Here is a 27,381-nt window from a genome sequence, read left to right on the forward strand (position 1 = left end):
TCAGTAATACAGCCAGATTTTTATGGCCCATTGGTGACCAGATTAACGGAGTACCACGGTACAACCTTCACTTGCATGGGAGTGACCCAAAGCACGAAAACCCAAACCAAAATCCAGTTACCATTATCCAACACCCTCCTACAACTGAGGGCCATTTCTAAATGTCACTCAAATATTAGTAGCAACTTTTAATTTGTTGGGTAAAAGTTCTAGCTGAAGTTCTAGTTTGAGCGGATTTCAGTTGAGTGTCATAAAACCAAAACCAAAACCAAAACCAATTACTTACCAATTAGACTACTCAGCCAATCTCAAACTGTTGTAAAACCAAAACCAAAGTAACTACCTGATTACTTTTGACACTCAATTGAAAACCATGAGAAATAAAAAATTATTATTGATGCAACTGACCTCACATACATTTATTATTATAATAATATAATTTATATATTAAACTATTTTTTTGGGATATAACTGTTTTTGCTGACAATCATACTAACTTCAGAGTTCACATTGCTCACTTCTTACAAAATTCCATTAAGGATGCCTAGCTGTGTTGTGAAACTAGAAACTTCAGTGCAACCATGTTTACACAAATTGACTCGCTTGCGAAAGTTGTTTCATTACAATACTCAATATTCAACTAAAATATGTTGTAACTTCACATGTCAAAATTGAAACATTTAGTATATGATTATAACATGTGACATGACTGGATGTAACATGTGCATTGAAAACCTGGTTGTAACTGTTTCTTATATACAAAGGAACATGTTCTATCTGAATTTAAGAATTTTCACTGAAAAAGTACTTAACAATGGCTGGGACCAAACTAAATGATTGTCATCCTGATTATAATCCATGGAATATTTTGACTCATACGCAATAAAATTATAAACTAGTCTAAACACAGGGATCCATTGTAGCAGCCATCCAGTCATCTGAGATGATTGAAAATTTGTACGTGCGACGAAAGCAAATACCAAAACTTGTCCGCTGGACAAGTTTAGTTTTACTGTTTTGTTATGAGTTCCCTACATTCTGACCACTTGTCACCCATTTCAAACTCTTAGAAAACAGAGAAAGATTTGCAGCTTTCATTCACAATAAAATCATTCGATTTTTCAAGCCCTGGAGTTGTTAGAATTCTGGGCTTTCCTAGGAGGGGCATGGCAAAACCCAAGCCTGCTTTAAGCATAAGTCATGCTTCCTCCATTTCTACCAACACTCCACCACAATCTTTAGGGTGCAAAAACACTACTGGTTTGCCATGAGCGCCAATCTGTTAAAAAATAGAAAGGAAAATATTGGGTTAGTTCAATGTGAACTAATCCAAGCCAACTGTAATACTACCATTACATGTTGAAGTCTACTTTACTATAAGAAAAAAATATCTTCCACTGAGTAAATACATTTGGGAACAAAAGAGTGGAGGAGGGGACAGTACGGTTAGGGATTTTCATTCAAAATCATTTGTTGTCTTAGGTATATGTTACTGTACAATGAAATTGATACAAAAAGGGGGATCAGAATCTATGGTGATGGAGAAAAGGTCATCTAAATATGCTCCTTGATAAAAAGAACCTAGACTTTGTATTCTACAGTCAACGTCTGTTAGTACTGTGTTACAGTGATAAGGTACTGTATTGTAAATTTTTAAATAAATTAATTTGAGCAGCAATTGTAATGGTATTGCATTTACTTGTATTAACAATAATTCAATGCATTTAAAATTGTTACCTTGGGTTCTGGATTTAAAGCTCTTACATTATGTTCTTGCAGATCTTTCATTGCTGCTTTGATGTCATCAACCTACCAAAGAGATCGTAGTATGATCAGGATCACTACAATAGCATTCTAATAACCTCATTCCGCTGGGTATCATGGTTGTCCAAAACACTATATGTCCATTAATTCTTAGTAAGATGACAATTTTTTCTTATTGATTGAAGATGCATCAACTGATCATCAACTGATTTATATAGGTAGGTAAGTCAGCCTGCATGCGAGCCAAGTGGCCCATCAGGCTGGAGCTTATCCCAGTTTCTGTAGCATGAAGCGACTAGGAGAATTTCTACTCCCACCTGGATGGGATGCTAGTCTATCGCAGGGGTACCCCAGCATTAAGTTCGCTGGTACCTATTTATACACCTGGGTGGAGAGAGGCACTGTGAGAGTAAAGTGTCTTGCCCAAGAACAGAACACAATGTCCCCTGCCAGGGACCCTGGACCGCTCGATCCGGAGACGAGCGCACTAACCATGAGGCCACCACGCCTCCCACAACTGATTTATACACATGCCAACTTTTCCACGTCACAGACACAAGATTTTTATTCTGGGAGTGGCAGTATTTCCGAACATCTTCTTTGGATATTTTCCTTTGATGTGTTGGACACATCAAAGGAAAATGTCCAAAGAAGATGTCACAGGATGTGCCAATGATTTCCAAAGACATTTCAAATATTTCTCAGTGCTGAGTCACAAGACATGCTCTGTCAAAATTACCCCATTGCCAGTAGTTTTCCCTTGGAAACTGGAGAATTTGAAGAAATGTACTATCATTTACACAAGCTTTTTTCTTTTCTTGGTTTCAGTTAATATACTTCTTCTGAAACACTGTGAGTTAAAGCTGTAGTGGCTCTAATTTGTCAGCTACATGTAGGCACGAGAAAGTGGTTTGTAGTCGTGAGTAGGCATGGGATTAACATTTTTGATCTTCCAGTATGAGAGCTCAAACCCAAGGCATGAGAATTACTGGTACTATACGTGTCTTATGTCTTAAAATCAGCAGAAGTAACAATGACAAACATCCACATATATAACAAAGACATTGAATTATCTGACCTCAATGCAGATGTGATGAATTCCACCATCTGCCTTCTTCTTTAGAAAACCAGCTATTGGGCTGTTTTCCCCCAAGGGATGTAAAAGCTGACAGTGAAGAAACATTGATATTATGCAACATAACCCTGTTTTCTTTCGTGACTTTTTTTTTTTTAATTTAAATATCATTGACACTGATAAAAGTAACAAAATTTACTTTTTTGTGTGTAAAAGACAGACATTATGACCTGACAATTGGTGTGGTATAGCTTGATTCAAGAATGGGACTTCGGTGTTTGACAGGGAAACTAGTAAAATTGTAGTTAAACTAAAACCTTTTTTTTTTCAATGTGCAGCTCAAGGAGATTACCAAAAGTGACATAACAGAAACTATTAAATAAAAGGATATCATCTCCTTATTGTACCTCAAGTTTGCTGTTTCCCAAGTTCACAAAAACAGTGGAAACTCCATGCTCTGGAAGATCCTAAAAATACAAAGAACACAAAATATTTACCACACAAAGGACGTTGAACGGAAACAGATAAATTCCATAACTAAATCTAAACTTTACTCACCAATACATCACTAACATCAGCACCTAACACATTCTTGTACATTTTACTAGCTTGATCTGCAATGAATACAAATCAAGCCAGTCAATATCAGGTTCCTTATTTGTTGTACAGAGAAAACAACTAAATCTAAAGGTGCCCTGAGGCAGAACCAATCTTGGTTACAGTAACTCTTAAAGCTTTCAGCAAACTTGACCTAGGCAGGTAATTGAGAAACGACTTTTCAGTATGAGAAGTGGCACTGAGAGACTAACACAAAGCAAGTAAATTGTATGAATATGCATGCATCTTTTTGCTACCATAACAATCTATCCCCTGAAAATTGGAATTATAGTTACTAAAAATCAGACTTGTTTAATTATTATAAATGATTTACCCAGATCAGGAACAGCAATTGCAACATGATTCAATTTTCCAAGCTTCCATAGCTTTTCTTGTGTATCCTTCAAAATGAAACAAGAACATCAAATATATAGATTTAATTAATAACAATGCTTCTAAAGTGCACATTCATCAAAATAACAAAGACTTGCAAGGTAATGGGAGGGCACAAGAATGAAGAGAACCATATGAGTTCCTCTAGTCTAGGCTGGTATCCACCTTTTATTCTTTTTTTTTTTTAACATTTTTATTGGACACTGCATTTTATAAGTTTCACATTGAGAAATAGTTTTTGGCAGCCAAGTTTAAGGAGCCCAATAAGGCACCCACAAGGGTTTAAGGTAACCTTTCTGAGCGTGAACACGTTTATATATTACAGAGAAAAATTGAACACTAGGATTACAGTCAAACCTGTATTAAGCAGACCCCATATTAAGCTGCAAACCTGTTGAAAAACAGCATGGTCACAGCCTAGGGAAAAAGCCTAGCAATTCCATATATCCAAGCCACATCAAACCACAGATCTGATGATGATTCTGAGACGTTACAACATTCAAGGCTACTTTTGTACTTTTGCTTGATAGACACAGGGCTCAAAGTAAAAGCAGTGTGAATTATCAAGCTTCAATTAAGATTAAATCTGACAACTTGATGAGCAATGTTCAAACTGAACACAGAGAGAGAGCATCTTAATTTATCCCTTTCAGATTAATAAGTTTCTGTTATTTTCGTCTTATATTTTCACTTCTTATCTGTTTCATGCCTTAATCCTTAATTATTCTTATTTTCATGGCACACTGTTTAACTGTTTATTGCTCATTTTCTTTTTGTATTCTTGTAAACTGACGATGAATAATGTTTCATCCAAAATATGTCTCGTTTAACTAGGATTTAAAATGAGTACAAAAAAGAAATTATTGAAGTTTCTTTTTAAAAATGGCTACATTTGATTTAAATATAGAACAGAACCTGGCACAATCACAGAAAAGTGGTACAGATGGTACCATCACAGAAAAATTGTTGTGGCTATTGTAGATGTACATTTACTTTGAAACGTGATGGCAAAGATGGTATCCTTTGACAATTGCACGCAGTACTACTTCGGTCGACATTACAAGAACAGTTATGGCTGGGTTACAAGCAACTGTACAGTGGTACTGTACAAGTGCATGCAACGTGGTGCATGCTTTGTGTTGAGAAGTCTGGGTGCGACTTGTTTTACCAATCAATTCCTTATTTTCCAATTGCCCATAATTCACTCTGTTTGCCCCCCAAATTTTGCATAAACTATTGTTGTGAAATGCTCTTGGGAATATGCAGACCTCCAAAGAGCATATCACAACAATAGTTTATGCAAAACTTGGGGGGCAAACAGAGTGGATTATGGGCAATTGGAAAATAGTGAATAGCGATCGATGAACAGCTTTCGTGTGACTATGAATTGATCATTGATTGACCTATACCAACCAAAACCAATTATAGAAACACGAGTGGAAGTTTGGGAGAACAAGAAATGCTGTGGGAACACGAGCCGCAGGCGAGTATGTCCACAGCTTTTTCGAGGTCTCCAAAACTTTCACGAGTGTTTCTATTAAACAATTAGATTATGAGCTCTCGATTTCTATTGCGTGATAGTTGACGAGCGTGCAGCCCGAGTCAACTATCACACAGAGAAATCAAGAGCGAATAATGTAATTGTTTTAGTATAAGTCTACTAGTCATTCAAACCTTTCATCTAAATCCTCTTCACAGACACTTCAAAAACACAAAGAAGTGGCCCCCAGCACACGTCACACTACTCACTATCTATAGAACGCTAGTAGATTTATACTACTAAAAACTCAATAAACATGGAGAACATGTTTTCTATTTCTTTTAGAAAACACCGCGATGAAAAAAAGGAAAACAACTTGATAACTCTGATAATCAAAATGTAAATTCTCTTTGCACGTGCCATCATTACATCAACAGCTTGTGCTAGTTCTGTGTTTCTATCGAGATTTAGTAGAATTCTACTAGTATACTAAGGCAAATGCTGCAATCTGATTGGGTGAGCTACTCGTATACTATCAGCCATTAGAAAGCAGTAGCTGTCGGTCGTCCACGAAATGCGACCTTTCTATCGTTTTTCCGAAGTTTTGGAAGAAAGTTTAGATGTAAATGGATAATTATATTCCTGAGAAGACAAAAAGAAGGACATAAACGGGTTCTTGACTTTAAAAACTTGAAATTATTGAAAAACCATTGCGCGTGCGTAAACAACTGCAAATTTACCAAGGACAATTCAATACGTGCGATTCTGTTAAAGCGTTAAGTTCAATAATGCGTGGAAAAATATTTGGAAACCATTATTTGCGTTAATTTAAGTTAGAATTCTACTAAAACAATTAGATTATTCACTCTCGATTTCTACGAGGCGATAGTTGATTCAGCCTTCGGCCTCATCAACTATCACCTCATAGAAATCTTGAGCTCATAATCTAATTGTTAAATAGAAACACGATTTTTAACCAATCAGCGCACATACTTTCTTAGGACTGTTTTCTAAATACATGTACATTTAAGGTGGCTGAACACAGTTTTTGATACCTGTGTTTCACTTACCTTTTTCTCCCAAACCCTTGATCCCTCGGTCGTCAAAAATGGCAGCAAGCAAGTTAACACAAACTTTGGTTTTTTGATGGTTAAGCTGACATATGTGCCATTTCCATGGCAACATGAGTAAATATAAACAGGCCTTTAAAATCGGTTTTTGTTTATTTGTAGAAAATCTAGTCATTAGATTTTTTTATAATTTGCATGCAACAAGCTTGTAACGATTCTCACAAGTTAACACCATTTTGCTAATAACTTAACAGAGAGATCTTTAATTATCCCTTGTTGAAGGTTCACTGGCATATCTAGAATTTCCTTTGTTAAGGTTCAGTTATTTTCAGTAGTCCAGTTTGTAAGTGCCCCTATAGCACGAGTTTAACTCCCTTATTTGATTTGGTTTAATCTTTAAAGTCACACTAGGTGGCTTGTCACGCGCTCTTAAGTTGTCTCACGTTTCCATACAGAACGCATATTGCACTAGACATCTATTGTGTAATTCAATATAATTTAGGAAAAAAGGACCTTTGATCAGTTTTCGCAAGCACTCGTGCTCCGAAGGAAAAGAAATTACATCCTATTGCCTGTTAGTCATATCGAAGGAAGGAAAGGTCCTATTGGTGTGAACTCTCGCCAGATCCGGCAATAATGTAAGTCTGATTCACCTGGAATATTTCTTAAGCTATTTGCTTGGCCCTAATTTCGTAAATCAATTGTTTTTAGTTTCACGATACGATACAACAATAAAGAAGGCAATACTTAAGAAGTTTGGTGCGAAATAGTTGTGTTTATCCGTGGATTTTGTGCGGTCCAGCTAGTGGTGGACAAGCGCCGCTATACAGTTACTTATTTCCTAAAGTATTTTCGTGCCAAATTTCGTGAAATTCTAATGACTGGTTCTCGAGAAATAGGCATATTTCCGAGAGTGCAATTTTTCATTCAATCGCAATTTTTTTACTAACTGCACATGTGCTGCATTTAATTGGCTTTTTTCGGTAACCAAGAAAAAGCTGAGAATTGCTGGGTTCTTTGCATCGTTACCTTTTCTAACATATCTTTGTAATAAAAGACTAAGGCCATCAATACACTGCGTTCAATTATAGAGAAAAACAGCACAGATAGTGCAGGTGTTGAGTAAATAAAATGATCGCTCTATTGACGGCATGTTTGTTTTTTGCAATCCTTGTGCGCGCGCTGAACTGCATCAGCAAAAGCGCGCGCGAAAACTGTGTTCGGCCACCTTAACCATGCCTTATGTCACGTCACGTCCATAAGATCAATCATCCATGACGAAAAACATGCAATCTTGCATGCACGAAAAATATCAAAATTTTATCCATAAACAGATGACGAAGAAACCAAAAGAAACCAAATGACACTGCTATAGATTGAAAAATCTTCATTGTATGCCATAAGATACACATTATAACAAGAACAAAGATTTACACCCAGACAAGATCGACTTTACTGACCTGACAGAGTGTAGCTGATGTTGTTATTCCATTCCTACTCTGTGAATAATAAAGAAATTTTTGATAATTTGAAAGAATTGAAATTCCACTCTTGCAAATTTTGTAATCTACTCACTGGTAAATTGACCACAGCTCTCCGAGAAAGAGGCAAAACAGCGGCTCGTAATACTAATGAACTATACAATCTGGAAGCCATGTTTGTTTGATTTACGATACGGAGTGGTAACGGGTTTAACCCTACCTTGCCCAGGCTTCGCCGGGCAAGAGGAACATCGAATACTCCGCGACAGACCGTACCGGAGAAGGAGCTGAGAGGGAGAGCATATGGATTTGTACAAGATTTGTATGTCTCAAACATGTCAAATAGATTTCAGTTTTGGTGCAGAGAGCACTACTGGGATGGTTTGCCGGGCTAGCGTCCCCTAATGTTCTAAATATAAACTTTATGGTTTGTTTAATTAACTATTTTCAATTAATTAATTAATTAAGGTGGCCGAACACAGTTTTCGCGCGCGTTTTTGCTGATGCAATTGAGCGCGCGCACAGGGATTGCAAAAACAAACATGCCGTCAATAGAGCGATCATTTTATTTACTCAACACCCGCACTATCTGTGCTATTTTTCTCTATTATTGAACGCAGTGCAGTATTGATGGCTTTAGTCTTTTATTACAGAGATATGTTAGAAAAGGTAACCACGCAAAGAACCCAGCAATTCTCGGCTTTTTCTTTGTTACCGAAAGAACCCAGTTAAATGCAGCGCATACGCAGTTGCTCGAAAAATTGAGACCGATTGCTTTTGCAGAAACTTGCCGATTTCTGACGATCCAGTCGTTAGAATTTCAAGAAATTTGGCAAAAAAATAGTTCAAAAACCACGTGAATGATCTATCGCAAAAAATCTGAATTTTGACATAGGGAATTTTTGATAATACAGAACATGCAGTGAAAACTATTTACGGCGAATTACGAAAATCGCCTATGTCAAAATTTTATTAGAACAGTGTTGACAGAAGGGATTTAATGTCAATTCGTAGTGTGCAAATGATGAAAAATATCTAACGACTGGATTTTTTTAAATAAACAAAAACCATTTTTTAAGCCTTGTTTTTAACCAGCCCCGTTGCCATGGCAACAGCACACACCTTAACCAAAATGCGAGAATAAACTTTTCTGTGATTAACCTTGACTCTTGCAAAAAACGGGCGCCAAAGCATAAATAGCTTAAAAGTAATGGCGAATTAGGCATAGGCTCCTGAAAACTGTGTTCGGCCACCTTAATTAGTCTAAAAGCGTGGATGTTGAGGGAATGGGAAAGGTGCATGTGCACCCTACTTAAAACGTGTTTTAACCATGTTACTTGTCTGTAAATATCACAAATCTATATACATTGCGCTCTGCACTATCTGATTTTGTCTTACTAGTGTAATTTATTGATAAATCCTTTTGAGTTCAAGTCGTATTTCAGCCACAAAAAATGTGAATAAAGAACTTCCTCTCGTTAAGCTGGCTGGCTCTTGATCGCACCCATTCCACAAGCCCGTCGTCATAATGGACCTCCATTCTTTCTTTAAAACCAAAGGCACACAATAACGACAAAAAAACGACAGAAACTATTTCACTTTATAGTCTTTATTTGTTACAAAACACTGAAGGTTGGCTATTTCTACAGAAAGCCAGAGTTTATCTATTAATACTACGTTTAAAAACGTAATATTAATGCGTTAGTACGAGATATCTGTCTTTTCCTGGAAAGTCGCCTACTCTAATTACACTGGCGTTTCCATACGATCGTCACTTCCTTGACTTTCTAATTCTACAGCGTCAAACCTATCAATTTTCACGAGTTTTATTACATGATTTTGATTTCTCCAGTCGAGCCAACATTTGTGATGAAAGCGTATGGTTACAATCAGCCAAAACCCATACATACACCACAAAAATACACTAAGAATAATCAACCCCGCTCCAGTCCACGTATCTGTCAAGATCATGTAGTGCCAAGCTCCTTTTCCACAGAGATACGAGCTCGCGAACACCAATGGACTGAGGATCAGGAAGCATAGCAGGTCACCAAAGAGATAGCGGCGTTCAAGATGGTTCTGGCCTTTAGTAAACCACTATGGAATAAGAGAGAGCTTCAATGCATGGAAACAATTGCGGATCCAGATGTAATCAAATGGTTAGGGCAAAGTGGAGACATGAGTTACCCGGGTCAAGAACTCTGTTGCTTTTTTGTTGTGGCTTGCCGAAAAATCAAGCTTTAACTGACTCCAGTAAACAGACTAATTGAAGAGCTTAAACGGCTTGTAAATGTTTGTCAATAAGTATACTGTTTTAACTCGTGTTGAACTTACCTCTTTAAAAGACCTTGGAAGTCTCATGGTTTGATATACATGACCACAAATTTCACAAGAGTCCTTATTAGCTCTAGAGAGCCACTTCTCCAAACACTGCACATGACACTTGCCCAGTGTCCCTGAACAGTGACACGGGCTGATCAATGATTCACGCACTGTTTCATCCCTGCAGATTCGACACGTGTTCAACAAATCGTCTGACGAGTAAGACGAGATTTCAAGATGAAAACTCTGTTGAAAAAAAAGCACGACACACAATTAGAAATAACATTAATTTGACTTTGATCGCTTGTGGGAAGATTGCTCGACGTTTAACCATAACGAAGAAGCTAGGTATTAAACTGGTGAAAAAAAATTCTACCATGAATGTCCGAAGTGAAAGCATTTTAGTCGTTTAAATCAGCATTTTTTTTATCCACATGGTGATATTTCTGACAACGAGTGACTCACTCCTGTTTGGTCAGTATCAGTAGGCGATGTTCTCTGATCTTCCACAGAAATTATCTGCTGTTTGTCCGTAACTGAATCGCTTTCCATCATGATCACAGACATCTATTAGTGTTACTTTCCTATCAGTTATTTTACATATTTTGTGTCTCGACTTCTACGTCTGCGGTACTGAAATCAGTTTCTTTGTTTCACGTCGGCGGCGCTTATTATGATTGTGACGTCATCCTTTATCTTCTTCGACTTGTTCGACCGTTCGTCTCAGTGCTGCTCAGCATTAATTTAAACAAAAACCGAGAAAAAATTGGCGTTGATTGGGTCTTGATTTATAAGGTCCACAGTTTAAATAAATTTGCATTAGCAGTGAAATGGGCTTCCGAGTTTTGATTTTTAATTGTTGATAGATTAGCTTTAAGTTAATTCAAAATGTCTCCGCGAGCTTTTGGATCAATTTGGGTCAATTTGGAACGTTAAAAACGACTTTATTATGACGTCATTAAACCTAACAGGACTTCAGTTTCTTTTGTATTGACGTATTAAGAAACAGGTCCGTACAGTGTACATGCGTTACCTGTCATTGTGATATGATTGAATACAAAGCAAAATAACGTGGAATGCGCCCACAATTACAAAGTGGGGACAGGCTAAGGCATGCTTAGCAAGGTAATCACGAGGGAATGAGTGTTCAGTCTACTATTTCTTTTCTTTTTGTTCTTTTTACGGGAGAGTTGATGTCGTCTGGCATCGGCATCAAACTTCGCTTCAGCGAAAAAGTGTCAACCGTGTCACCTATTAAAGGCAAGTACGAGCCAAAATTTTTGGCGACTTGTTGTACAACAATGTTACATTGCAGTTTAAAAGAGATGTTGCGCGGATTAGCACCGGTTTAGAAAGTTGCGACAATAAGAAACACGCGTTTAAGCTTGTAAAACGGGTATCCGTAATTTACAACACTAGTAATGATACGTACAATAGAACGGTTTTCATTTGAGCCTCGGAAAGTAATTGGTTTTGCATTATTACACTACACGATTGGCTTAAAATACTTTCGACACTTGTTCATCCAATCAGAAGTAACAAAACCAATCGTTACACGTTCGCACACCTTTGCCCGCGCTTCGCGTAAGCTACATGCAATTACTTCGAGTTTTGATTGGTTCATTGTATCGTCTGTGCCCTTTGTGATTGGCTAGGGAGATAACATCGGTTTTACGACACCCAGTTGAAAACCGTTGCGACATTTCAACTTGTAATGCTGGAATGCTGCGCACACACAGGGTCGTGCAACAAATAGGACAAAAATCTAGCTCATATTATTATTATTTTAACGGAAGGGAGTAAATATTGTTTTAAAATTACCCAATCAGCTGAGCAAGAATTGATGACGTGGCTGAGCGCTTGAATAATCTTTCTCGCACACACCTCTCAATATCTTTGATTTCCAACTTGTTTCGCATAACGTAAGTACATTGGAGTGGAGGGCAATAAAATCTTGTGACAGTAAATTTTGCCTGTGTTGTACTAGTTCTCTTCCAAATTTTAAAGCTAACGAGACACGAAGGGAGAACACTTAATAACTGGGTGAAAAATAAAAAGTTAAAAGAATATCTAATAAAAGAGGCCAAAGCAAATGTACCAATATAAACACTCTCCTTTATTGAACCATTTGATAGTTAATTGTTATTCACTAAAAACTTGCATGATAATTATTTACAATAACAGTTTTAATGAAGTCGTTAAAATGGAAAGCAAAATGTAGTTTACAGAAATGAATGAAATTGAGAAGAGCTGAAAATTGGAATGACTTGAATGTTTAAAATGCCACAGAAACATAACAAAAGTATTTGCAGTTTGTGTCATTATCAAAAACAAAAGAAAATTAATGTCAACTATTTACAATACACATTCTATCATTAATTATTTAATCTTACTCGTCTTCGCTTTAACCGAGGGCTTTTTCCTCTTATTTTCTTTCACGGTCTCTTCCGTGTTCGCTTTGCCTTTCGACTTTTTTTCTTTAGATTTAGATTTCTTCTCTTCGAAGTCCTTAGAAGCTGTCTCTTTGTTGTGCTTGGTTTTCTTTGTAGCCGCTTTCTTCTTCTTTCTTTCCTTTTCCTCGCTGTCATTCTTCCCACGCTTCTTTACTTTCTTAGCTATAGATTTTTTCGCCTCGCCGTCACTTTCTGGCGCAGTGTTTTCTTTGTCCTTTAAAGCTTTCTTCTCCTCCCTTTTGAGTCTCTTTTTCTCCTCCTTTTTGGCCTCTTCTTTCACCTCCTTCGAAAGCTTGAATGAACCAGAAGCGCCCACTCCCTTGGTTTGTACAAGCCTTCCTTTGCCAACACTTTTAACCAGCGCCAGCTTGACTTGATTCTTCGCGTTTTCACCCACGAGGTATTTACTAGTGATGTATTTCAATATGGCCTGTCGAGATGAGCCGCCTTTTTCGTTGTAAAATTTAATAGCGTCTTCCACCATTTCAGTGTACTTTGGGTTCTTTGGCTTTGCCATTTTAGAATGGGCTGAGCGCGGCTTAGCAGAACTGACAACTTCACTTTCCTCGGACATCCCAAACGCTTCTCTTTGATCTAAGAATACTGACAAGCAGCAGAAACTCAACAGTGAATAGAGCGCACAAAGAATCTTATATAGTATGTCATTTACATGTGGAGTATTATTCACGGTATTGCGTTCCTGGGAAATGTTTTCTCTCCAGAGACGTATTTTACATTTGATTGGACTGGTCAAGATGTATTTTCACATCTTTTAGCATGTTTTGCACGTACCAATTTAAAAATGGATGAAAGGGCCAATCATAACAGGAAATATTTGAAAATTTATGGCACAATTTTATGACACTTGCTTGAGGTAATAAAATAGAAGGGTTTTGTTTATGGCGGTATTAAGATAGAAACGGAATTTTTATCGTATGGCGGCTTAAAAAGCAAGCGTTTTGCAAATTTTCCATCAAAAATCATTACCAAGAAAACACTTAGAAGTTTACATTGTGTTGTTAGGTGTAAAAACGGCAACCGAGATTTAGTACTGAGAGTACTGAGGCATTATCGTCTCCAGGGTTACTCACCAGATTCTCTTCCTCGTTCGTCCGTTAAGACAACAAAAGAAACGAAACAAAACAAAAAACTTGCAGTAATCGCCATGTTCCAAACGAAAGCGCTAGACTTCGCTGTGTTCAGCTGGTTTCAGAATCTCAGTGGAAATAATAATGTGGAGCTCTGACAAACGACCGAGTTTGAACTTCTCAACACGCTGATTTGTAGAATGAAGAAAATTTGCATTAATTACGCATCTAGGCGGGACATAATTACGTTATAGGGGGTTGAAGCCTAAAATAAGGTCATCGTTACATTGAACTTTGCTGTAACGTTGATTTGATGTTGCTCTTATAATAATCATTTACTACTGTTGTGTGATAACGCGCGAGACGAGTACAAATATTAAACAATTAGGTCATTCGCTCTCGATAACTATCGCGTGATAGTTGACGAGGGCCCGAGTCAACTATTGCGCAATAGAATTCGAGAGCGAATAATCTAATTGTTTTAGTATTTATTAAATCCATTTTGAAATCACTGGTTATCCTTGCAATCTGATTGGCTCTCAATAGTGCGATTAATTCACGAATCGCACTATTTTTTGCTCTAAATCGCATCTTTTCGCATACTAAATGAGACGTAAAGGCGTTTCCGGTTCCGCTTTTTTTTTAACAAACCGGCTACTGGAACAATACACCAAAAATCTAAAAATTAAGGCCATAAAATTGTGCGATTTCAAAATGGATCTAATAAAGTGGCACTGAACTTCGTGTCGTGCAATTTTGGTCTGAAATCATACTTGTGATTTCAAATCGAACTCGCGCTGCGCGCTCGTTCGATTTTGAAATCACGCGTATGATTTCAGACCAAACGGCACTCCACTCAGTTCAATTACCATTATAAATCTACAAGTCGTTCAAAACTTAATCTGAATCCTCTTCACAGACACTTCGAAAACGCCAAGAAGCGGCCGTCATTTTGTCAACAAGGGCGCAGTGCCACGCTACTCACTATCTATCACAGAATAGCTAGTGAGTAGCGTAGCCAATCAGAGAACGGCATTCGTGATAGAACGCTAGTATATTTATACTAAAATCGTTTATACTTGAGTTGTAGTTCTCATAGTCTTCCTTGGGAAAGAAAAACATTGGATAATAAATGTAGCCTTGAACAATTTATTGTGTGGTGTTGCTGTACATTTTTACCCGCCATTTTTATTGCGACCAACCCTAAGGGCTCAGCAAAATACTGCAAGATCAGTTAAAATATCAACCTCTTATTAACCGAGCACGAGGGCCTTACTAGCTGGGGAATATTGGCCCGAGGTCGTGGCAGTCAGGACCGCGGTCCGTGTAAACTCAATTGTTACAGTACGGCTAGAGCAAGTTAGGTTAGTAATTAGTTTATTATGTGGCACTCGAACCACGATTTCGAAAACAACAAATACAAGGCTTATGATCGTTTCCATAGAAACCACCGTACGGTAAAATCCAGACCAAGAAAAGTTAACCTGAACGCTAGGATTACCCACAGACGACCTTCCCATATAATAAATACCAATACATGCTGAACACTAAAATATCTTACAAACGATATTTATTCTTATAAATAAACGTCACGCTGACTTCAGATCTTCTCCGCCCTTCTCCGTCCTGGATTCATCCCATATGTAGGTCAGGGTTTAGGTCGGGATAACTGTAAAAAACAAGCGCGTGCGTCCATTTGAAAAATGCGCGCGCTTTCTTACAAAGAACACGACTCAATCCTCCGTAGGAAAAAAGATGGCGACTGGTACATTTACCCATAGTTCTTAGCGCACGAAAACCTTAACAACGTCCATAAAAACGCACAGAAACGTTATACAAGCTTCAAACCTAGGCTACTTAATGTCCTTACTACAGGGACATATATTGTAAAAATTTGGTTTTCTTTGTGCCTTTTAGGCTGTGTTAGGTTCGCAAGGCGTTGTGGTAAAATGTACATCCGCCATCTTTTTTCCTACGGTGGATTGTTACGTCAGTTAAAAGAAAGTCGTTCAAACAATGGAAAACTTCACCCTGGCAAACTACAGCTAAGAGCTGAGTTGCACAGAGAGGATCATTTTTAAAACCGAAAAAAGTACAAATGGATTCTGTAGCCATGTGGAATCATTGGGTCATTTAACTGAAGAAAAGGAAAGCGCTACAGACAGACTTCGACGACAAGTCTGTGAACTCAAAAACCGAGTTGACAAGTATGTCCACAATTTGGAGAATGTCGAAGAGATGTGCGAGAAAGCACGGACAAATATAAAAAGATTTCAGCTGGAGGCCAAAGAAACAAAAGAGATTGTGAAGAAAGACGAAGACGTACAAGCTAAGCTTTCTTCGGCTCTGAATGAGATGCATGAAAAAAGTAAAAAGCATGGAGGAGAAAGATGCGACAGTCACACCACGGGAAGAAAAACTCCCTGATACGGCGACACAAAGCGCTTTGAGATACACAACAAGTGCTCAAGTGCGCCGCCATATCAAGACTAGTTACTCCTTGGAATTTGCGTATTCGCTGTTTAATTTGACGAAACCACTGCTGTTTTGAACTGATCGTTGAGTATAACACGAACCCTGACAGAATGGTACACCTGTGAGATGTTCATTAAAATACCATGATTTCAAACAATATGACAATAATTAGATATACATAGATTTTAACCACACTTTGCTTTTAAAATTCGTCTGCATCAGTTTTAAACCTTCTCCAAAATATAATGTATTAAAGGTAGTTATCCCCCGTGGATCAATGGAATAATAATATATGTTATGGTGGGGTAAAACTGTGATGAATCCTAAAAATGTTCTCTCAACTTTTTTATATGAATTAACAAACACCATACCTATAAGAAGAACTCTAAAAGATATATTTTGATTGCTGATAGGCCGTGCTCGCTTTCCAGTCTCATTCTCATGTTTCAACCATCTTTGTTCACAGGCCCTTCATTTACTAGTATTTTGGTCGCGTGGTTGCCGAAACGAATTGCTCAGATCATGGGACGACAATCGTGTAAACCGTAGTCACAGCTCTTATCAGTCACTTGTTGCTAACAAAAAATGTGGTCCTTGGAAATGCATGCATCGGCCACAGTTCTGTAAAAAAAAAGATTGACGAAACTCTGCTGCAACAGTTTTGAGAATTGAACTTTCGATAGTGTCTTTAAAATGGGAGTTTCACGTTTTTACTTTGTAATAATCTTGTCGGGCTTTCTGATGTCTGGCACACCTTTTGATAACAGTTGTCGCAGTTTGTAAAACAGGTAGCTGTGACACCTTTTCAAAACAATTTTTCTTCACTTCCTAATGATTCCTAATTGTCAGTTGTCAAAAAAATTCTTCAAAACTTAACAATTTAACAATTACAGTCAAATCTGTATTAGGCGGACACCCTAATACAGAGACCCGTGCTAGTGTCCGCTTAATACAGGGTGTCCGTCGAAAGCAGTTTCCCTCAGAGTTCGTCTTAAAAGGGTCAATATTAATTCCTTGAAAGGGTCAAATAGCATTCTGTTGAACGGTGGATAACTCTGAAATTCCGTATTTCCATAAACAGTGACAAGTAGATGAGGTAAAGCGATCAAAGTATAAAGTAACAATGTCTATATTGATCGAATTATGCGAAGGTTCACAAAATCAAACAAGAACAAAAGTTTTGCGGTAAAAACAAAAATCGCATTTCTGTGACAGCTCTTTGTCGGCGAACTTAATTGATAGGCTCTATTACCAGCCGCTGTTTCGGGAATCGAGCTTAACTTAAATTACCGATCTATTAAAACGTGGACGAAAAAACATGCATCCTTTTGCAGTGTCCTTTTGATACAGGTTTCTAACAATAGAAATGACCATAAAAGTCAAGTTTAAGGTGTCCGCGTCTTGCCAGAGGCATGTCACCTAGAACTAGGTGATATGCGTCTGCTTAATAGAGGTATCCGTCGAACACATAAATGCAGCTATTGAGACAAAAAAATGGGACCGTTATCAAGCCAGGATTGTTGCGTCCCCTTTATCAAGGTGCTGATTTGACGGGAGCTTTTTTCAAATTCGATTAAACACTGACGCTAATATTTTTACTGTTACCACTGCGCAAAAATAATCGTCAGTGCGGCCTGCTAAGAGGTATAAGCGGTGCGGGAAAATCTGTCAAGTTTGGCAGACTAGTGGCGAATAGTTACTTAAGTTGGAGTTACCAGGAGGCAGCGTGGCAGCGTGGCCGAGTGGTGAGAGCTCCGGATTTGGTAGCCCCAGGTTCAACTTCTCGGCTGCGCTTGTAAAAAGCCAACTTGTCTGCTTCCCGCCAGTTGGGATTCTTAACCTAGTTATGCTTATTTGAATATTTATTTATCATTGTTTGTTTACATTGGTCCTGAAAAGCCCCAATGGGGAGTAGCTAATTAAGTATACATACACACACACATACATACCAGTTTTTCCGCGGCGGTAAAAGGCATAAATCTAAAAAACGAAAAAAACTGCCATACAAACCCTACTATTTTCGTGTTTAAAATTCGTTAACCACAGGGATCGATGTACTGTGGAAATTTTGGAACATTTCACCGAAGGGAATCCCAAATAAAGCTATGTAAGCGCTGAAAAACGCATTGGTTTAACACTAACAGCCAAGATTTTAACAGAGATGATTATAAAACACTATTTCATCACTGCTATTTACATTTAATAACTTTGAGAGGACTGGGTGTAAAGCGAATGCAAAAACAAATTTTACGATAACTGCACAAATTCTCGCGCGCTCACTGGTTAATTTTCATTGTCAGTAAGCGGACAGACACATGAATTTATAATTTATGCGATGCGCCAACGAGCGAAAGCGGACAATTTGACAATTTGTAGTCTGCCGATCCACTCGTCTATCGCCTCATGCTTTGACAATGTTATGACGAAATTCATGATCAATAACAGGACAGACGCATGAAAAACTGACGTCGATTTGTCAAATTCCAAATAGAACGATGAACAGCAATAAATGATTACTGAAACCCAGTCTGCTACTCGGCCCACCTAATTCTGTTCCCCAGATCTCCTCAAACGAGAAATCTCACCATTTTGATTCTTTGCAATAACTGCAAGTAAGGTAAGCGTACACAGAAACTTCTAACGGTTGCACAGTTTGTTGAGGATTTAAAACAGAACAGTAACGCAGAAAAGGATTCAGTGAAGGAAACTTGAAATGAACGACGAAGCACACGAGGAGCTGTCGCCGCGAGCGGAGATCTTCAGATCAAAACTTATTGAGGATTTTCAGCTTATCGACATGATAGCGAATAGAGGCGGTGCCGAGCCACCGAAGTACTACTCCAATGAAATAACAGGTATTGTTACGGAATAACCTACTGACTTTTTCTCGCATATTGTTTCGCATTTTCTCGAAACAGTGGGACAAATTTTTATTTCGAAGAAACTTTCAACCATCTTTCAGTACAGCGTTCATCTTTTGTAATATCTGAGCTAAGCTAGGTTAGTTCTTATGAGAACTTTTCAACATTAGTGGCAAATTTAAACGCTGATAGCTTGTTACAAAGAAACACAAATTATATGTATTGACAAGACAGTTCTGTCGTCAGATAGAGTTTTAGATAAATGATGACTTGTCAATGTACAGCATAAGCTTGCTATTTCCTGCAATTTTGAGAGCTTTGATGATGTTGTTTCAAATTGAAAATTGGGAATGCTTTCTAATCCATACGTTTATAAGTTATTGATTGAATGCCTGCAATGTATTCTCTGCAAAAAATGTTTATTATAAACTTTGCTCATAACTATTTTTTTCCAGATGATGAAGTTATGAAGCAGCTTTTACGAGAAACACCCCAGGGATTGATCAAGTTTCAAATGTATTCCAAGAAAGATGAGCAGCGCTTCACTGACCGTCGTTTGAACAGAGTCAAGAACAAAAACGCCATTCCGCTTGGGCCATGGGCACACACTGTTATAGAGGGTATGTGATCATGTGTGATGGATATCCGATCATGCTACTTTCTTTTTCAGTATTGAATTGACCAGATATGTAATTTCTTATTATATGGCTACATAGCTCTATGAACAGGCAAGATGAACCAAATCTTGTGCCGTGATTGCCACCCCCCCCCCCACCCCCACTCCCCTAATGGACAAGATGGGGCTATCTATAGACCAAGCTTGTTTATTCAAGAAAGATGGCTACATATTAGCCTTGACCTTTTTTGCATATAAACTTGCAAAAAGAAAGACTTGGCCATTATCTTGAGCTCACACTGGGTCAATAATCCATATATTTTGAATTCTGCCAACAGATCCAAGGATTCAAAATTTCATGATGATATTGATCATCACTAATTCTATTGTTCTTGGGGTCCAAGCTGGTGAGTCATTAATTTTAGAGCCCATTTGGTAATTGATTTTATAGACCTTGAAACAAACTCTTGTCTAAAAAAAATAAACACGGCATGCTATTTAAATCAATTTTTGCCTTAACAGAAATCTCTAAAGTTGATGAACCCTCTCTTCATGGACTGAAACTCACTCTACAAATTTTTGATTACTGTACACTGACCATATTTGTGCTTGAGATAATTCTTAAATGGATTGATGGGTTCTGGACTTTCTGGAATAATGGCTGGAACATCTTTGACTTTGTTGTCACTGTTATGGTTAGTATAAACATACTATAAGTTTACAGTAAATACTTGAAGCTTGTGTTCAAGTCACAAGAACCTCTGTAGGAAACAATGCTGTTGCTTAGATGCTGTGCAACATTTTTGGATCATGTGACAAAACACAATTGAAGACTGCTTGAAGATTCTTGAAGATTAAGCTTAAATAGTTGTTTTCTTCTGATGATTTTAGTCTACTTCTAGCACTCATCAGATGATTAAAAAAAAGATGGGTGTGAAGTATAGGAGTCTTTGTTTGTCTATCTATCCATGAACCTAGATTCATAAATTTTCCATTGACTTTTATCTTTCATTTTTATGGTTTTTTTGTAGTCATTTGTGCCAGAGATTATTGAGCTTTCATCAGGGAAAAACACAGCCGAACTTGGAGTCATTGCTGAAAATTTGAGAGTGTTCAGAATCTTACGATCACTGAAGATGGTGAGCAAAATTTGAAAACATCTATTCATCAAAACAGTTCCAAAACAATAGGTGATCAAAAGTGAACTGTTTCATTGGTCATTTTAGGTCTCAAGATTTGCTCAGCTTAGGATCATTGTGTTGACAATTCTCAAAGCATTCAAGGTAATGATCGACAAGGAAACAGGTTCAGAGGTTTTACTTACCTTTAGCTATTTGTTGGAACACTTAACTATTAAGGAAAAGTTTTGCTGAATTTTTGCCACTCACGTTTTTGTGACAAGCTGTTGCTAGTGTACAAGTATAAGTATTACTTCATGAATTAATGCAGTTGACACTGTATATTTTAGTCAGTACTTATCCATTTGCTACATTACACAAATTATCATAATACAGTGGGCTCACATTAGTAGCAAGTTTTTATCAGTCATTCATCTTTCACTGTCTAGTCAATGGCATTCATTTTGATCTTGCTGATGACATTCATGTACATTTTTGCTGTGGCTGGAACTGTCATGTTTTCTTCCTACTCCAAATCCAAAAGAACTGACCTCAAGTATAAGCAGAGCTTCAGGTAAACAAATGTGCAGATCAGTTTCTGATATTTAGATAAATCAATCTACATAATATTTCATTTGAACTATAAACATATTATTTAAGTTGCACTGAGCAGACACCCTTTAACTGTGAACTTGAAGGGCATATCACCTTATGGGGGTTAAAAATCTTAGAAGTGTTTCAGGGGTTTCATTAACGTTTTCAACAGGAGGGCAACTGGTTAAACTATGAGAACTGAACGTCTCTGTGAGAAAAACTTTCCCCTAGATGGTCACACCAGCGTGGTAAAATTGTCCTCACAGCCGATCAATTTGCTTGGTGTCCGACTCTTAATGAAATCCCTGGAGTTTGTTTGTATGTGTGGCTATGACTCATGACTGAGTGTCAGCTTAAATGAGTAGTGTCTGTTAGTGAAAGCTTGACAGTCCCTGAACAAGTTATTATAAATGTACATCTCTATTATAGCTGTAAATACCACTGCCTTAACAAAACCCTGTGGGGCATAACTTCTATGTTACAATGTGTAGTTAAATGAAAAATTATGCAGACGTTATCTAGTACTGTTGTTCTTTACTAATTAGTCTTGTGGTCAGATACTAGGAAAACATCATTAAATTTTGTCTTGTGACAGCTTACTGATAAGCTATGTAAAAGTGATTGAAGAGAGTGGAGTACAGAATTAAGATATGATTAAGTGTGTAATTTTGTCAACACAGTTCCTTGGGTAATGCACTTGTTACTCTGTTTCAACTCTTCACGCTGGATCACTGGTATGACATCCTGAGAGATCTCATCAAAGTGGCAGATTCTATCACAGTCAAGATCTACATCATCTTGTGGATCTGCATTGGGGCTTTCATTTTCAGGAATATCTTTGCTGGCATTATGGGTGAGTGCCCTAGAATAACTCACAGTTACAACTTGAAAGAGCAAGTATCTTCAATGCAGTGTTATGAGTATTACTGGGTAAAACTGGATCATTGGGTAATACAATTCAAGAGTTTTCATGGGCGTAGCCATCATGCTATATGAGCAATATTATACTCTACAAATATGGTAGGTTTATGCATACTTTTTTGGGGTGTTTTTATTTGTATATTTTTTCTACATTCCAGAGGTATTTTTGGATACGAGTCACTGCACAGCTCGTTGGCTATCTACCATCTCTTATAATCCATCAAGTATTTTTGCTCGCTTGATTGGTCTTAATGCATCACGTGACTGATCACATCACGTGACTGTATTCCCAAATTATCAAAACACGCATGTTGCGAAAAACATTTGAAGGATAATAAATACAATAGCCTCCATTTGGCATGAAAATATGCTTAATGCTCAGTTGGTGTGAAAATATACTCGGATATTTGTGCTTGGACATTATCTGTTCCTTGAAGCTCGCAGCTTTCCTCGAGCTTCGCTCTCGGAAAACTGTTCATTTCGCAGAACAGATAATGTCTGCAGACAAATATCCGAGTATATTTTCACACCAACTGAAGGCTATTGTTTATATATCCAATTATGCACACTCCTGGAACATAAGCACTAATCTCAAGGCTGGTTTTCACTAGAGATGGAGTTAGAGTCGGAGTCGTAAGAACACTTGTGACCTAGTGAAAATCAAAAATCAGAGTCATAAGCTCGATGGAATCAAAGTCAGAAGATTCAGAATGTTTCCATTTCCTCTGATTCTTTTTATGACTTTGTTGCTTACAATCTCGTGAAAACTAGATTGTTGGAATCGGAAGCAGATTGAAGTGAAAGAACCAACCAATCAGAAGCCCCGAAATTGAAAATTGTGATTGGTTTATTCTTTGAGCCTCTTCTTCTGACTTTGACAATCTAGTTTTCACGAGATCGTAAGCAATGGAGTCGTAAGCAGGATTGGTGTTCTGCTTCTGATTCTGTCAGTTTGAGTTCCACTAGATTGTATCATTCTATGCTTCTGATTACGACTCTGACCACGACTCTGTGGCTAGTGAAAACCAGCCTTGAGGGTGTGTTACTTTGGGATGATCCAGATCAGGATCAACTATCCAAGATTGCTCCAATCTTGATGGAAGAATCCACTCTGACAAGGATGGATCTGATGCACCACAATCTGAGTGATTTGCTGGTGTAAAAATATATACTATTGTATTCTCAGAACTATTGTACCATATTACAAGAAGGAAAAGGCAGACAGTAACAAGATTTTGAAGAGCTTTTCCAGATACCAAGATCTCAAGGTGATCTGTTAACAAAAAATGACAACTGTGCATGTGGTTATAAGAGTCAAGTTCTTTTCTTTCAGTAATGAACTTCCAGAGCATCCGCAATGATTTTAATCAGCAAGTGAAGGAGCAGACTGAAGCCCTGGAGGCAATGCAGATGAGGGCTCACTTGGCAGAAGAGCTGGAAAGACAGGACAGATTGCATGCCAGAGCTAGGTATACACATTCTAAAAGTAGACAAGCAAACATTCATGTACTGCTCATGGTAACCTACAATTGCAGCCTTTATAACAAATGAACTGGGAAAATGAACCACCGAAAAACATGAAAGTGGGAGAACTTTAGCTCAACAATAGCCCCGCTGTTATAGTTAAAAATATGTGATTCATGTTGTATCTATGTAGATGCAGTAGCAGCGTAGGTGTTCAGCTGTTTCAGGAGAGAGGTAAACCTCTGGAGCACATGTCAGTGTTAGCAGAAACTGAAGAAGATGAAAAGGATGCAGATGAGCCTCACGAGCCTGAGAAAAGCAAAGAACCTCCAGCTTTGCTTCAGGGAGAAAAAGATACGCCAAGGCAGGACATAAAAGATGGTGATCCTTTGACTGCTCTTGGCAACAAGCTTGCTAAACTCAGGTAACTTACTGCTATATTCCTCAATTGATCCAGACTAACTTATTTTGTAAATCCCACACAATTTCCAGAATTGTCAGTGGGCAGCCTAGAGAAAGATGGGTCAGAGATCACTACTGGCCAAAATTCTTAAGTGAACTAAATTGAACCTCAGTGCAAACTGATGCATAGTTTTCTGGATATAGGTGTAATAATCAAAGGGGTAGGTGGAGAAATCAAAGGAGAACTATGAAGAAGTCGTGGAGAGGTCTGCTTCAATCAGCTGCTATATATGCTTGAATGGGTTTTGAAGATAATTAACAAGGTCACTCAGAAAAGTCAAAATATCTCTGCCGTTGATGCACAATATACATGGTTTTGTTTATTACAAAATGTTTATCCACCCCTGAAAATTAAATCCTTGAAATATTTTTTCTTGACATCTTTGCAGTCTTAACGAGTTTTCTGGAACACCTCACCCTTCTGAGACTTTCTGCATTACCTTGCCGTAGATAATTTTGTGTATATCTAGTTTTCTAACTGCATTTCGTACTTTTGGATCTCTGCCATGGTGAAATCAAAACTCAAGTGCCTTAGCTAATTGTTGTGTTGACGACATTGTAATTTCAGTCACAAGCATACAATAATAGTTATTATTGGTGTTTTGATACCAGATACACATGAAAACAAACTCTGAAATAACTATGGCTCTGTAATGAATGCACTGTGAAATCATTGTCTTAAAGTGAAAGAAAAGTTGACTGATTAAAATTAATTGATTAAAAAAGATTCAGTGTCTATGGGATTTCCTTTCGTGTGTTCAGCTACAGGAGCTTAAAAGCGATGGAAAAAAATCCCTCAGTGCCTGCAGCTGCTTATGGACTCAAGTAGAGAGTCTGCTTACGTGAGAGTCCATTAAGAGGGCATCTACTGTGATATTATTTTGATAAAAAACTTTTTGATTTGTGTCAAGGGAAACAAGATGTAACAGTGCATTAGATCAACAGACAGCAGGTGAACAGCAGGAAAAACCAGAGTTACAAGGAGAGTGTGGTCATGACAGAGCAAAAGATTTAACTAATGGTGAGTATACCGTGCAGTTCAATGTAGCACATGGCAGATGGATGAATGATTTGGAACAACAAAGGTCTTGTTTTTAATAGATTCCAAACAGATCAGAGTCTTCTCTACTGATTGTCTATCACAGCTTCAGAAGCCCAAAGACACCTCTAGAATGTATTTGCTATTAAAAAGTAAGCACCTGCAGTAAGCAACACATACACAAGGCGACTGGAATCTGGATCTGGGGTCTAAAAAGAGGTTGAATGGTACGGTTGCTTTGTTGTTCAGACAATAATATACAGAGGAACTGCAATTATTTCAGTTCCTCTGTATACTATAGAATGTAAATGCCTGGGTAGAAAAAAAATTGTCAACGTAGCCTGGCAAAGCATATCTGGGTAACCAAGGAAGAGTGAGTGCTTAAGAGTCCCTGTCCATAAATATGGAAAATAACTCGGCAAGGGTCGACAATTTGATTTCGCTCATATTTTTATGGATTTTTACAGGCAGGCACTCTTAAGATTTGTCAGTGAGTACTGGGACTGATGAGTCATCAGATGTCTCCAGTACCTTGGGTTGAGAAAGTTTTTCACCTTATCAGTGGCAAGCATAATTAATAATTTTCATCTCTTCGAACTTTGACTGTGTTCAAGAAGAAGACAAATATACATATATATATATATATATATATTTATTTATTTATTTATTTATTTATTTATTTATTTATTTATTTATTTATTTATTTATATTTTAATTTCTGATCTTTTGTTCAGAATGGATCACAACAGTTCAGGCAAACCTGACACATCTTAAGAATCAACCTGTTGAAACACTGTGGCCCAGGGATACACTGTTCAGGTAGGAAGATAAAAAAATAAACATGATTCCACTTGGTGCCCGGGGTGCTTATTTACTTTTGGTACCTCAAGGGAGGGCATTTATTTGAGATGGGGCACTTATTTTGGACAGGGAGCTTATTTCTTTTTTGGGTCAAGGAGACTGGAAAACAGACTTGTTGTCCCTGGATCCTTCCTGGCCAGAATGACCAGCCGAGCAAATTTGAAGAGATAATTCATTTGAAGGAATTATACATTCACTTGGACATAGTAGTACTGTTGAGAAACTCAGATGAAGAGCAGTTTTTGTAATGCGGCATTACATATGTGAGTAATTAAGGAAGATGAACCTCAGTTGATATGTAATCAGATGGCACTGTAATAATATATGTATATTAGAATAGGGACGTTTATTAGAATGGGGGCCCTTATTGGAATAGGGACGCTTATTAATAAACACATTCAAAGGAGGGCGCTTATTCGAAAGGGGGTACATATTGGAAGCAGGGTGCTAAATCGAATCAGTATGGTAACTGAATAGTGAATACACAAGGGGACTTCTCACTTACAATGATCTTAGAGAGCAAATCCAATAAGCTATATTGTATTCTAGAAAAACTATCAGATACCGGTATGTTGGAAATAACAAAAGAAAATGACTGTGCAGCTTTTCTTACTAGTTGAATTTCTGTTGATTGATGTCAACAGGTACTTCCAGTTAATGGAGGCCTGGCAAGAGAATCTTGCTGAAAGACAGCAACTAATGCACATGGTTGGTAAGCCTTGTTTGTTTCAACACTTCTCACTATTAGGCTTGGATGCAGCAACACACTAGTGTTGGGGTGTGAAGCAGAATGAAACTAAATACACCCTAATGTTAAATTCATCTTCTTTCAACAGCCCAAGCCCTTCTGAAACTTCATGATACATGACCACAGATAAACCACATTGAGAGGTTCCTTGGCCATGCGGATATTTGAAATGCAGCTTTTCCTAACTGATATATATGATTCCCACTTTTTGAGAAAACTAGTAGCCAGTGACATTATGGTGTGATTAATAGAAACAGGTCTCACTTGTTTTGATTTTACCAGTCACAGTCACCAACTTGTACAGATATCTGATTGAAAATCTTTCAGATTTGTTGATAATTTGGTAGCTTGTAACTTATTGATAAACTTAAAGCATTCAAGGTTATCAGTTTTAATTTTGCTTTTACAAGCAGATTTAAAATTAATATTATAAGGAACAAGCAACCTAGAGTTGTTCTCACATCAGCTCATTCCTTGGCATCATTTTATCCCTTTAAAC

The 27,381-nt window shown here is 37.7% G+C and overlaps 4 protein-coding genes across 4 annotated transcripts; 1 reads left to right on the top strand and 3 right to left on the bottom strand.

The window, feature by feature from the left end:
- Window positions 1–175: 175 nt before the first annotated feature.
- On the bottom strand, window positions 176–8,078 carry LOC110053336 (uncharacterized). Its single transcript, XM_089295704.1, has 8 exons — window positions 7,955–8,078; window positions 7,840–7,878; window positions 3,771–3,837; window positions 3,398–3,453; window positions 3,247–3,306; window positions 2,843–2,929; window positions 1,738–1,809; window positions 176–1,279 (listed from the first exon to the last, which is right to left on the bottom strand). Exons 1-8 carry the CDS (start codon window positions 8,033–8,035, stop codon window positions 1,199–1,201), a joined length of 543 nt encoding a protein of 180 aa, XP_089151830.1. The 5' UTR covers window positions 8,036–8,078; the 3' UTR covers window positions 176–1,198.
- A 246-nt stretch (window positions 8,079–8,324) lies between these two features.
- LOC110053306 (E3 ubiquitin-protein ligase MARCHF3-like) lies at window positions 8,325–10,749 on the bottom strand. The gene is made up of 3 exons (XM_020759523.2): window positions 10,648–10,749; window positions 10,195–10,428; window positions 8,325–9,957 (listed from the first exon to the last, which is right to left on the bottom strand). The coding sequence occupies exons 1-3, from the start codon at window positions 10,747–10,749 to the stop codon at window positions 9,607–9,609; spliced, it is 687 nt and encodes a 228-aa protein (XP_020615182.1). The 3' UTR covers window positions 8,325–9,606.
- A 1,528-nt stretch (window positions 10,750–12,277) lies between these two features.
- On the bottom strand, window positions 12,278–13,264 carry LOC149108110 (uncharacterized). The gene has a single exon (XM_089295703.1). The coding sequence runs from the start codon at window positions 13,207–13,209 to the stop codon at window positions 12,562–12,564; it is 648 nt and encodes a 215-aa protein (XP_089151829.1). The 5' UTR covers window positions 13,210–13,264; the 3' UTR covers window positions 12,278–12,561.
- A 5,519-nt stretch (window positions 13,265–18,783) lies between these two features.
- LOC110053308 (cation channel sperm-associated protein 2-like) lies at window positions 18,784–27,002 on the top strand. Its single transcript, XM_089295254.1, has 14 exons — window positions 18,784–19,053; window positions 19,515–19,679; window positions 20,014–20,082; window positions 20,198–20,370; window positions 20,707–20,814; window positions 20,902–20,958; window positions 21,243–21,367; window positions 22,068–22,240; window positions 23,642–23,777; window positions 23,966–24,196; window positions 25,146–25,255; window positions 26,008–26,092; window positions 26,779–26,846; window positions 26,971–27,002. Exons 1-14 carry the CDS (start codon window positions 18,912–18,914, stop codon window positions 27,000–27,002), a joined length of 1,674 nt encoding a protein of 557 aa, XP_089151380.1. The 5' UTR covers window positions 18,784–18,911.
- The last annotated feature ends 379 nt before the right edge of the window (window positions 27,003–27,381 follow it).

The sequence above is a fragment of the Orbicella faveolata genome, unplaced genomic scaffold, assembly GCF_042242905.1.
Source record: "Orbicella faveolata isolate gen_17 unplaced genomic scaffold, um_ofav_v1 contig_26, whole genome shotgun sequence".
NCBI lineage: Eukaryota > Metazoa > Cnidaria > Anthozoa > Scleractinia > Merulinidae > Orbicella > Orbicella faveolata.